Source organism: Brachionichthys hirsutus, chromosome 11 (assembly GCF_040956055.1).
Source record: "Brachionichthys hirsutus isolate HB-005 chromosome 11, CSIRO-AGI_Bhir_v1, whole genome shotgun sequence".
Lineage (NCBI taxonomy): Eukaryota > Metazoa > Chordata > Actinopteri > Lophiiformes > Brachionichthyidae > Brachionichthys > Brachionichthys hirsutus.
The window spans coordinates 3,257,768-3,271,682 of NC_090907.1; the positions used below are offsets into that span (position 1 = coordinate 3,257,768).

Sequence of the window (13,915 nt, forward strand, 5' to 3'; positions counted from 1 at the left end):
TATAATTAAATCCAGTTGAAAAGATTGCAAACGTTAAAATATTGAAATCTGCACTTTAATAATTTGCTTTTGCGAATCCAGAAACATTTATATATATTTTTTCTTCATTATAGCCTTCATCGAATATAGCATCAAACTGCAAACAGCCAGTCGTGTTGTTATTAGGAGCCCAATGGCTTTTAGAATACAGTAAAGGTCAATTATCGAGGCATGCTGTCATTTATTAAACCATTAGGTCATCGATACACGAAGATTTGTGGAACCTCGCTTGTTTAATGGTTGTGATGTGGATGATGTTTGACAGCAGCCGAGGAGCTCGGTGGGTGGATCAAGGTGAATGTGAGGATACACCTCCATGGCTGGAAGAGCCTGGGCTGTGTTGGGACCGAAGACTCCACTCTGGCGCCACACATGTCTGATCCTTTAAGAGCGCGCCTATAAACTATTACATGATTCAATCTAATATCGTTTGGAATATGTCTGTGCGCACGATAGCTTTGATGCGCTGTCAAAACAGTGAATTTTACCGTATAGTCATTCTCATCTTAACTTTAGATGACCGAACAGATGGCAGCAATATATCGATGTGATAATATGATGCTTGAAATCAGTCTGTGAATTGAGGCGTTTATAGAGAGGCTACGGCCCCAAGGGTGACGGGGTGGTCCTCTGTGGACTGCAGCGCAGCTCATGTCTCTGTCCGGGGCGTTCAGTTCAGCAGCATGAGTTAACAATTTATCCAATTACTCCTTTATAGCATGGGCTTTATGAATTATTCTTCATCTGCTGTCAAAACCTCACACAGTGAGACGTTTTTTTTCTTCAAATATATGTCCTGTATTTTACGTTTTTTTATTATTATTATTATTATTTTTTTTTTTTTACATGACTTCATATTATTTTCGTGGATGAGTTACCGGCAGTAAGATTCGTGTCTTTCTGCTTGGAAACCCTGCAGTTAAAAGAATGAAAAACTAACACCGGCAAATTAATAATTATAATAACAATAATAATTTTAGAGTGTTGTCACACATCCAGTGGAAAACTACCAGTTTAATCTGATCAGTGCTTTTTTGTTTCCTTTTTCGACATCGGAGTTGAGTCATGATTAAATGCTGGAGGCCACAGACTCCATGCACGTGTCAATTTTCATCTGCCATGGGATCATTTGCAAATTACGTTACGTAATCTTGTAGGGAAAAAACCCTAAAAACATTTATACGCAACATATATTAGCGCTGTGACGCCAATATATCAGACATTATTATTAATATTATTAATATATAGAGGCTAAAAACTCAAATATCCGCAGAACAGTTTGCACGAACTATAGATTATTATATTTACCTTTATTATCTCTGAACAACCAGCAGCCTAAAAAGGGCTTTATAATAATACATGAATTTTTATGCTGCGTTAATTTCTTTTCTAAGTGCGGACTGTGCTTCTCCACAACCTACCGCATAAAACAGATTACTTCATGACTTCGGTCTTATTTTAAGGAATACAAGTTTATTAAGAAATTCACAAACCTAGAAAAGAGGGAAAAGTGCTAATTGAAATTAAACATGGCCCCAACATAAATGAGACAATATAGCTAATCAAGTTTATAAAAAAATAATAATCAGACAGTTTAACAAAAAAATCTGGCACTGGCTGGCGTCATATTGGAAATGATATCAAACATGCATATGGGATCAATATGAAAAACCCTGAACTGTATTGGTGGGAGTCTCTACACACTTTCAGTTCTTATAACCCACAGCAAAGTATAACAGAATCATGACGTCATGATGCGTTTCACTATGAAGGGCCTTGCTCAGTGCAGTTTACTATATATGAAGGCAAAATTGACCACTGATTCAATTACATCCTAAAGCTCTAACTAAATTGGGGGGGGGGGGGGGGGCATTTAATGTTCTCGTTTCATTTGTCAATGAAAGGACAAGCCGTGCGTAAAGTTGAAAGACATCATTATACGCATGCCAAAAAAAAAAATAAACCACTCAGCTGAAACAATGTCAGCAATATATCCACGTGAAAATGTTTCTCAGACGCAATTATGGCTCCAACTTAATGCAAACGGTCCAAGTAGGCGCACGAAAAGGCTCCCAGAGGTTGCGCTACCTGATGCGTCGCGATGACTTCTTTATCTCCCGAATCCATCCTGTAAAACTTTCTCCACATCACCTCTACCCCCCAATCGGCTCTCACATGGTGTCAGCTGGACCCAAACAAACAAACAAAAAACAAAAAAATACTCTTGGTTCTGCTTTGAAATCACAGGAATTAAATTCTGACTCTCAGAGTCCTCATTTGACGTTTATATATATTTGGTAAAGTTTAAATATCAATCCTCGTGTGTAACGCCGAGTGTTTGGTCTCGTGTTCCCAGTAGGAGCAGTGCATCATCGACAGCTCCGCGGGCTGGCGCGAGCACGCGAACTGAAGGCCCGCTCCGTTATTGGAGGAGACCGGAGGCGCTGCGGCGGTGGCCGGGCTCAGCTGCTGGGCATGGTGCGGGTGCGCGGGATGATGATGATGATGATGGTGACTCATGCCGTTGTAAGAGTTCACCATGCTGGGGAGGGCCATGCTCTGCACCCGGGAGTAGGGGTTGTAAGACGCGGGGGCTGACAGACCCTTCACGTTCACGGGGCTGACATTGCCGCTGGCCATTTGGCACGACGCGTAGGACATCGGAGCTGGCGGCTGGCCCAGCGACCACGAGTTGTTCATGAAGCTGGATTGCAGGTACTTCGGCGGGGACAGGTAGCCGTAGCCGTCCCCCCCGAACAAGGATTTCCCCGGCTGGAAGTGCGTCGGCGGCGGTCTGAACGGCCTCTTCATCCTCCGACGCCTCCGGTAGTTCCCTTTCTCGAACATGTCCTCGCAGGCCGGGTCGAGCGTCCAGTAGTTCCCTTTCCGTTCCCCGCCGCCCTCCCGCGGAACTTTAATGAAGCACTCGTTCAGGCTCAGGTTGTGTCTGATGCTGTTCTGCCAGCCCTTTTTATTTTTCTCATAGAACGGAAACTTGCTGATGATGTATTGGTAAATACCGGACAGCGTGAGGCGCTTCTCGGAGCTCTCCCGGATGGCCATGGCGATGAGCGCGACATAGGAGTACGGGGGCTTCTGGGACGGGTCTGGCTTCTCCGGGACTTTGTCCTCATGAGCCGGCTCCTCTTTAGGTTTTTCCTTGGTGGTGGTGGTATTGGTGTCGTGGATCATTAAAGCCATCGCGTCATCCCCCGGGTTTTGGTAAGTGGCCATCATTGCGCTGCAGCGCACCAAAACAAATCCAGTCCGGGCGCAGAAAAGTAAACCTCTTGAGTGGACGCTTGAAAACCTCTGTGCGCAAAACGTTGTGGAGACGCACCGACTGGAAACGATCCTCCGAACCGCAAAGAGAAATCGGAGGTGACGTCCACCAGACCTTCGTCTCTCAACGGGGCTTTTTCTAAACTGCTTTTTGACTGAGGCGCAACCCAAGTTGTGGTTTCTGAGTCAGTAAGCCCAGCCCTTTCCTCTCTTTTTTTTTTTCTCCAGGCTTCTTTTGCTGCGTTCCTCCTCAACGTTGTGCGTCGTGATGAGCTCGTATTGCGTTTTTCATCGGGTGGTTAACGGTAACGGCAAAAAAAAAACAACAAACAAAAAAAACAATCAGCTGTTTTATAGCATGTTGAAATGAGTCGTTGTAACACCCCGGGCAAAATAACACACAATGATGATGATGATGATGATGAATAAATGTGTTAGGGCTGTACAAGTACAGTCAAACATCCTGTCTAAGAGGAGCATTTCAAAAAAAATCCATACGGTCTTGTTTCCGTTGAAAGTCCTTAATTCACAGACATTTAACAATAACAATAGCAATAAAAATAAATTACCCCACAGATGCAAATTAATGGAGTCGCCATTAATTATATATTTGAATTTAAAAACATCGAAAAGTACATCAACTGATGGAAAATATTAGAATATTATTTCAAATGATATCACGTGCCATTGCAATTTCATTTCTTGAAATTCATATATAGAGGCGAAATCCTGTTAAGATATTCCCCCTTATTTCGTGGGTCAGTACTACGTCAGAAAAAAAAAAGACCAAGTGTGTGTGCGCGTGCGCGTGATCACATATTTGCAACATTTATTTTATCGCGGGGACAAACGGTTTTTAGCAAAAATTCGTCCCAAACAACATTCTTCAAATTATAAACATGACTCAACTGCCAAATGAGGGCTTATTGCTTATTCACCGTGCGTATTTCCAAACGGCTGCGCGTCCACAGATCCAAGAGAACGTGGAGATAGTGCTGCTTAATTAGGGAACCTGGAGGTATACATTTCTCTGGCCACCCATGAGGGTCCCCTCGGCTTTCTCTGGGAGTGTATTTCCGTGCTCTGGGACTCTGTGCAGGTGGAACAGCATTGGCATGTGTGTCATCACCCTGCACGCATGTCTGCAGCAGCTGAGCCTGCACGCACGCACGGTGAGAGCCAACCGATCTCTCAACGCGCAATTACCGCGGAGTCACAGTTTCAAGCGAAGCACGGCGATGTTGTTCCTTGTTTCAATGTCTTCTTCACCATGTTTAATACGAGCGCCGATCAGATCATCTCAACACACGCTGTGTTTACTTATCCTTATTTGGTTTAGTTAAGACATTACATCATCAGAATGTTAATTAAGGGTTAAATAACACAGGAAGGGATCAGCCAAATCACCACTGTAAAGTTGTAGTAATAAGATATGTTAATATTTATTAATCAATGCATGGATAATATTAGTTTTATTTGATAGTGAGAAAATAATATTCGTAAAATTATTCAGATTAGTCTTACTTTTCTTAATTTTTTTTGGTCTTTCATTATTTTAGTTTAGCAGAAAATAAAAATAATAACACTTGCATACTCTTTTAGCACATATTAAACATCCCAGACTCATTTTTTATCCTATTTGATTAAATATTTAGGCTTCCCTCATGATTCCGGGAGTAATTTAAGTTTTTCTTTATTGTCTGTGGTCTTCTCTATTCTGCACTAATGGAAGCAAGACTCAGCAAACCATCTTTGGCGGTAAACTCTTTCGAAGTCCTGAATTATTTTTTGTCTGGATTTGTCACATGGTCTGTTTACTATAGTTTACCATTTTGCATTAACCATACCATTAAAAAAAATGAATATATGAAAATAATGTCGAATTGTTCAGTATTACTGTTAAACAATCAAAGCATTTGCTACGCAATAAGTGTATTTTTATTTTGAGACGAGACTTTTAGCTGTAGACCTTTTCAGACCCTTGCTGGCCTCCGTAAATCACCTTGAAAACAGTTATAGTTTATATTTAGGCTAAAAAAAAAGCCTAGATGTGGCTTTACCCGGCCTCAAAGCTTATTAACACACTATAATAATGTTACCCAGTTATTTTTTTGAATTATTACAATCACACTGCCTATTCAAATTTAATCACAACAGCTCAAGCCAATGCTTTAGTTAATTTGACCAGTTATTCCCCGCATATATCAAACAACATTTCCTCGACGTGTCTCCCCAGGTTAAAATCATTGAGTCTTTCAGGGCCCGAGTTCGGTCCTCTCCTTCTTTAGCCTCTACCTGTTAAATTACTGCGCGCGTGAGTGAGCCGCCGCAGTCGCGCGCGCGCCAGGTCACGACAAAGCTGGAAACTAGCGCGTTGACGATCCGCAAACAAACAGACCCTGAAACCAGAGCTGGATGGAAGCTCCATTGAGTCTCTGAGGAATGTTAATTTGATAGTACAGCCTGCTTTCGTATGGTAAGGTTTTAAATAAACCTATAAGCTAATACTTTAATAAATTAAACAAAATAAATGCATTATAAATCGACCTTATTACAGTGGCCTTATGGAAGTTTGATCTGAATATAAAGTTTATTTGTGAAACGTGACATTCGGTCCGCTTCTGAAATATTTTCACCATAATAAAATCTGCTTTGAAAGGCCGTATATACAGGACTATCAAAAGTTTTAAATGCACAAGTCGCTGTAATGCATCATATGTGCACTCCCCCGTATCGTGTGCAGTGCATTCTGCATGCTGGACATGCGTGAGAGCGACATGCGCGTAATAGCAGAAAGTTATCACAGAGAAGAGTCCGTGTTTTCTTCTTGGTTGAATATCCATCACCGGAATATCTTTTCAATAGAAACATAAAAACATGCTTAAATGCCTCACACTCATGCAGTCACACAGACTTCCACACATATTTACAGTTTGTGTGTGTGTCGTGTGTGTGTGTGTGTGTGTTTGTGTGTGTGTGTGTGTGTGTGCGCAATAAACTGAAGGGCAGTCATTTAAATCGTCCATAAATAATGTAATTTCAAAGAGTGGAATTCCTGTCCTCTTTCACTTCCTGCTCTCTCAGGTCCAGGACTAGGATGTTTATGATCGGGCGTGCGGGTGGAATGCGCTGGGTCAACCGGATAACAAGACAGGGCGAGGTAAACGGGGGAAAGAAAATGATCATATAAATGTATAATAATAATAATAATAATAAAAATAATCATCATCATCATCATCAAAATAAAAGTAATAATAACAATTTTAATAATAATTCATAACTACAAATCATTATTAATAATATATTGTAATACAAATTCCCTTCTTAATCATAACCTGAAGTATCTTTTGTAATAATTCCATTATTTTATGATGAAATGGTTACATAAAAATACGAGTACCTGACAATAATAATAATAATAATAATAATAATGATAAAGGTACTATTACTTTATTTTTTATTGTATTTTTTAAGAATTTCCTTGAGGCTTTATGAATTAAAGCTAATATTAAAAAAATATTTTTCTGTTGTCTTAAATGACAATTAATTTAGTTATAACCTGACTTAGCTTGCCTTATTAATTTAAAGTATACCTGAGCACTTTTAGTAACTCACATGCACACATCCTAATCATAAGTGAATAAAAAAAAAAAAAAAAAACTTTAGAAGTCATCAGAATATTAGATGAGCCTTTTCTATAAGCCATGGCCATCTGCTCTGAGGCTGTGGGACATCTCTCACTGGTTGTCCCAGTTTGATCTCCATGCGTCTCCGTTTCATTTACATCTGGCTCTCTGGCTTACCTGCATGATTAAACATCAACAAGACCCTGCCTCTCCTCAATGGAATCCTTCTGAGGCACAGGAAGCACATGGGAGAATTTTGGGTGGGGGTTAAAGGGCACAAGGTGAGGAGGAGGAAGACAGCAGCGGAAGAAGGAAGTACCCTCAGCCCTCATGCAGCGGCTCCAACATGGGCCTTGTTCCTTTTAGAAAGAAGAGAAAGATAGAGCAAATAAACAGTGACCACCACATTCCACTTATCTCCTTTACATCCCCACCCACATAGATTAACGCAGTCTCAGGGGGATGTAGGTGGGAGTGGGGGGGGGGGGGGGGCATGCATGTGGTCACACTGTCTGACGTTTGAGGTGTTGACTTTTGTACGCATTGTCCAGTAAATGGCTTAAAATAAGGATGTTCTGCTGGACGGTTCCTTCATCCAAAGCCTGTCCTTCAACCCCCCCCCCCCCCCCACACCTGTATCCCACCATCACCTTTCAATAACTCCAATGCTGAGGCCCCGCTGGTATCTTATTGGCTGCAGGAAACCTACAGGTCAAGGTTGTGCAGAGTAACTTCACAGAAACACTTTCAACGGCACACAGCGATCGGAATAAAAGAAAAATAAACTGGCATGAAACATTAAGACTGAAATGACGGCAAAGAAAAAGTGGGCATTCACAGGGGGGGGTTGGAGAGGACAGAGCAGAGGAGAGCCATCGCTAACCTTCACAGAGAGGTGAAGAGCTGCAGCCTCCTGCCAACGAGATTCCCTTTGAGGCTTTCTTGAACTGCTGCCAGTGCCTAAACGATTCACAGAAGCAAGACTATACGTGTGCTGCAAGTAGGATGGAGCCGGTGGAGAGTTGACACGTATTTTGCATGTGTGTGTGTGTGCGTGCGCGTGCGTGCAGAGCGTATTCACAAGAGGGATAAAGAGGAAAAGAGAAGATGAGCCGGTGATTATCAAAACTCAGGGCGGATTCCATCGCCTCCTCACAAACTTCCTCAATGCCTGAGACAACTTAAGAAGTCACACTTGAAAATCCTCAAGTTATGCCTCAGAGCCACGTCCACGTCTTCATCCTGGCTGTGGGGGGGGGGGGGGGGATTCGATTTCAGGCCAAATCAAAACAAGTCACTTCGTTAGAGGTAATTACACAGGTAGCGTACCTCGCTGGGCAAACAAACATGGCTGCCAGCTGACACCCTGCAGACAGATCGAGGCCCATGGGCCTGACTAGGAACATGAGGACAGCGCTCAAATGCTGGCTTGTTAGCAACTCACACGCTGCCATTAATCGCTCTCATGCGTACACGGACGTGTTTATTAATTACGTCCTATGGGTGAGTGTATCAAACTCGTCTTCACACGCCGCCCTCGTGCAGGCAGGATATTCTGAACTTGGAAATCGGAGGGGAATCGGAGGTGAATGCAGGGTCCAGTTGAGCTGCATGTGAGGACGGTGTGCGTTAATGGGGCAGAACATCAGAGGCGTGCTGGTGGTGCGAATCCGCTCTGGTGGTCCTGGTGTCAGAAACGATATCAGACACGGCGGATGTGTCACCGTGGCTCTTTGCTACGACACATTCATGCCATCTTCGCACTGGCGTCATCCTAACTTTGTGCACTTCTTTTGAGAACATTTGGCTTTTTTGTGTGTGTGTGTGCTTTGTTGATGCATTTCTTTTCCTGGCCCTTGCACACCTTCCAGCCTTCCTTTTGAATCACGGTGTTGTTGGGGCAACTGCGCCGCATTATTCTTCCTTTCTCTAACGTGCCAGTCTACCCGTGTACAATAGGGCAGAGTGTATGTGGGCTGCAGTGAATAAGGTAAGAGATGTTATCTAATCGCTGCATGGAAAGCGAACAACGGGAAGCCAGACAGTCTCCACTGAACGCCAGCTGTTCATTATGGTTTTTCTATTTGCGTCAACTCTCCCTCTGTCATCAGCATTCTGTATTGTTCTCGTGTTGCTTCTTTATCTCCAAATCTCTTCATTATTCATAAAAGCCAGAAAAAGCTCAGGGTCCATACTTTGCTAATGACAATCTTGCTGATTGGTGGTCCCGTGCATCGCAGCTTAATGTTTTGGGTACATGTACACAACATAAAAGGGATTGAACCTGGTAAAGTTAAGAAAAAAAATGATTATTTATGTGTCATGGAGTGAAATAGTTCATTTTATTAAGTTAATCTATTGTTTTGACTATAGGTAATTAGGCTATTCTAAATGACCACCAACACAAACAAATCCACAGTGTTAAAAAATGTCATTGTTTTAATTTAACACATGACGCTGCAAGTGCGTCACGTCTTACGATGTTGTTTCATGCCTCCCCTGCTGAGTTGAAACAGAGCCATTGAATGTAATTTCAAGATGGGATGTTGAAACCGCACGCACATGCACGACACAATATGTTCGCGCAGCAGAGTGCCATTTGCTGTTGGATCGACTTGTGCACGGCACACCGCACAAACCTCCACCCTTCCAGCTCGTTTGCCTCCATCATGACCACAATAACAAAAAGCCAGAGAAGTAATACAAAGAAACACAAAGCAACAACAACAACAACACAACATCCACATTCTGGGAGCACATGCAGCGGCTGTGCTAACCTTGACTATAGTGCGCCGACCAGCAGAGGATGACCGTTTAAAGTTATGCAGCAGAAGCTTCTGTGGCTCCACAAAGACCAGTCAGAAACACCTAACTGCTGCTGGAAAATTCAGATGTGGCTGCCAGGAATTCTGACTCATCTGAGCTCAGTGGTCCAACATATTAACACCCCAGGAGACACCTCTGAACTTTAACAAGAAGAGAAATGACCACGCTGGCTGAAAAGACGAGTCCAATGAGCTGATGTTTTAATAATGTGTTAATAATTGATGGATTTCCTGCATCATGCGACTAGATGGAGTTCGTGGTAAAAAGATAAAAAAAGAGTCTGCAAATGAAATGAGAAGTTACAAAATGACTTTTGCAATACAGTATATTAAAAAATGAAATGAAAGGAAAGTTATTTTGCTGGAAGCAGGTGGTTGTCCAAAACGGAGCTCATACAAGGTGCCATCCATCGCTTTCTGTTCCGGTGTCACAGCAAAGAGGAGTTTTGGAAGGGAGCACATGTCCCAGGGAGAACAGAGCGAACAAGGGCAGACTAGGGGGGATAAAAGGAGAGGGAGAGAGAGAGAGAGCGAGAGGGAGAGCGCTTCCTTTGGTGCATTTTCCCCCCAAGGCCAGAAAGGAGGATCGGGGCTGCTCCCCTGACAGATCTGAAGATGTCCTGTTTTTCTTTTTCCCTGCTCTCCCTCTTCCTGCAGGAAGCAACATCATGCTGGGCACCAAAGCCTCGGTCATAATACTCTCGTACTGATGTGCACTGTAATGGTAACATAATGGATAGACATGCAGATGTGCAAATAGCCAGATTGCAGCTGACGTGGGACACTGAAGAAGTGCCAGGTTGAAGCAGTTGCACTTCTAGCAACATGTTAGCCGCGGATTTCCAACATGAACTGCAAAGGGAATGAGCAGCTGTCACTGGACAGTGCACACAAATAATTACAACTTAATGCCATGCTTCCTAAAATGACAAGGAGATATAACTCTGTCAGCATTTCGGGTAAGAAATTGATCAACCAATAAAAAGTACTTTTTTTTTCTCATGAAAAATCCTGAAAGCAACTGGAGTGACAGCTGAGATATGATTACAATAATTAAAAAATGACATACAAATATGCACATGTGTAAAGAAACACATTACTCTCTGTCTGCACTTTAGCTTTTCTCATCACCAGCAATACACACCCAGTTCAGACTCTGAGGTCTCCCATGACACACTTCAGGCCTTTCAGTCTCCATCCAGGGTCAGGGACTCTCTCTCTCTCTCTCTCTCTCTCCTTCATACAAGGGCTGCATTTCGCTCCTCTGTACATTCATTCACGCCGCCTGCCTCTGTGTGTGTGTGTGTGTGTTTTCCTCTCTTTCCGAGCGAGAGAACTGTATCTCTGGATCAGATAAGACTTCGGTACTGGTCTTAAACCTTCAGCAGACCTGTCCAAACACATGAGCTCATGTGAGAGGGCCACTGCCGCCTGTTAACTCCATAAGCTAATAAAGAGTCCATGTGTTCGTCATTCATGCTGTGTGTCGCTGTTCTCTCTGCCTCTCTGACTGCAATTTTGTCATCCCACGTTTCCCTATTTAACGCCCCACTGCTTTGTTTTGATCGCTTTGACCGTGTCTAATTCTTCACTCTTCCTCTTTTGCTTCCTCTTATTTCTGATGGAGAGGAGGATTTATCTCCCCCCGTGTCTCTCAATAAGCTCCATGGCTGCAGCAGCTTGAATTTGATCATCTCCACAGTATCAGAAGCGGAGATCTCAAACAAAGGGCGTTGCCAAGACAACAAAGCTGAAGCCACACAGGCAGAACTGGGCTAGACCTGCATGATGGTGCCTTTAGTAATATTTGTGTGTGTGTGTGTGTGTGTGTGTGCATTTCATAGTGTGGCACAAAGACTACAATTGCTGGGAATGTGAAATTTGTATGTGTACGTGTATTTCATCATTCTGTGTGGCTCTTTGCTGACTGGCTCGATGTGTGTGTGAGTGTGTGTGAGTGTGTGTGCATGTATTGCATCCCCGCAGGGAGGGGAGGGGGTCCGTTAGGAGAGGACTAAGGTTACCCCCTGGTAGAGGCATTGCAGGGTCATTTCGCGGCGGGATACTTCTCAGCAGTGACCCCGCCACCCCTCACTGCTCCCCCCAGCAGACGGCACTTCTGAGGAGAGAAGAAGGACCAGAAGAGAGACCCCCGGAGTACAGGACCCCCGGTCTGCCCCAGACCCCGGACCCCAGCCTCAGCAGCGCCTGACCCGGGCCCAATGTGTTCCCAATCAGGAGAAACACAAACAATACTTTTATTAAAGAGAGGAAGCCAACTACACTCACACACACACACCTACACACACCTACACACACACACACACACACACACACACACCTACACACACACGCACCGCTCTGCCTTAAATTAAATTTTATGTTTTAATAACACAAAGGTAAAACATCTGTAAATGAGCAATGGCACAACAGTCAAATTGTCAAATATTACCCCATCGCTTGCTCTCCCTTTGCACTTCCATCCTTTCTCTCCTCTTTTCCTCTTTTCTCTATCTGGGAAAACAAACGGAGGGATTAAGGATTTGGGAGGAGTAATGGGAGCCAGGTGGAGGAGTGTGACTGTGGGGGTCTCCTGCCAGATTAGGGGGAGAAGCCAAACCCAATCCCTCACACGCCTTCCTAAAGGCAGCTAATGTTTCTTTTGAAGAAATAATCCCGTTTGGCCATCTAATAGCATTTGGCAATTATGAACCTTTGCGGGGCATGTATGGTATTACCAGGAATGGCTACCAGCGATGGAAGGTGGAGAGAAAGTGGTGCGGTGGGGAGAATTCCCCTTTCTCACAATGTCTTCCTCCTCTTCCTCTTCCTCTTTTAAAGCAGTTGCTATTTTCAGGTGGCCTTTTCACAGTCAGGTGCAGAACGACGTACACTATCACCAAGAATGCTGAGGCGTTTGAGGCTAAGATGCTGCCGTGTCCGCTGGCGTGAGCTCAGAGGCTTCTTATAATGTTTAAACAGCATCCACCTGTGCGACACAACAGCTTCATTTTAACGCTGGAAAAATGACAAAATGATTTGTGTGCAAATGTTAATATGCCGATTTGTCCCAAATGAACTACACCTTCTGTTGCAAACACTGGATTAAACAACAGTCAGGGGCAAATTAAATTATTGTTTTTGTCAGACTAAAGAAAACAAAATCCTCGAGAAAATTAACTGTGGCAATCAATTCATCCAGCCTTTTTTCAAAACATGAACAGTGTGCTGGTTCAAAATCTGTTGGATGGAGTGTTTACTATATGGATTAGAGATGCGTCACAGATCTGGCCAACAAACGTTGCCCCCTTGTGGAACACTGCATAGGATAAACAGCTTTTTGTAGAACTTGCAGAGAGGCTGCAACGACACAGCAGGTTTATTTAACATGACAAGAACAGACGTGATAATAATGATTTGCTCATTTTTTAAAATCCAGATCAGGAATAAGGGCTGCTCAATTATCTGATTTGCTGTGTGACCGCTGGGAATTAATTGCGCATTGAAATCCAGGAAGGGTCTGTCCTCCAAAGCCAGATGCACATTTATGCCCCCCCCTTCTTTTAAATGTTGAGTAAGCCGGATGGAAAGAAGAATTAACCCCTATGCAGAGGGAGGTGAATTAGGAGTCAGACTTTTCGCACCTTCTCTGCACACATACAGACACGGAAAGCAGGCATTCTCTGTGTTAGCTCAAGCATAATATCCAGCAGACGATGGAGAGGTGTGTGTGTGTCTGGGGGGGACTCAACTTGTAGCACCTTATCAGCTGCTGTCTCTTCATCATCTGTCTCGAGCTGTGGATCAGACTGAGCATCGTTTGCCGCCAGTAGCTTCGTAATTTCTGGAAGGTTTCTGAAAGGATTCAGTGTCTGTCTAGACAAATAAAAGCAAACAAGTTTCCAGTAAAAACACAATGCAGTCGGTTGTCATGCAAGTCGAACACGTTTCACAGTGCAGTTTCCTCGTGATCAACAGCTGGGGCGAGCGGCAAAAGAACACATGATCACCATTAGTGTTTGAGCTAAAGTTAGGAATGGCCCACATCGGGTCTCATGCGTGTACTAAAGTTGAAAAGTTCACGTCAGCTGTATTAAATGAAAAACTGCTGGCGAAAACAATCAACTGTAAAGACTTTAAAAG

General features: G+C 43.4%; 1 protein-coding gene across 1 annotated transcript; it reads right to left on the reverse strand.

Moving 5' to 3' along the window:
- Positions 1-2,343: 2,343 nt before the first annotated feature.
- On the reverse strand, positions 2,344-3,276 carry foxl2a (forkhead box L2a). The gene has a single exon (XM_068745123.1). It carries the CDS (start codon positions 3,274-3,276, stop codon positions 2,344-2,346), a length of 933 nt encoding a protein of 310 aa, XP_068601224.1.
- Between the last annotated feature and the right edge of the window lie 10,639 nt (positions 3,277-13,915).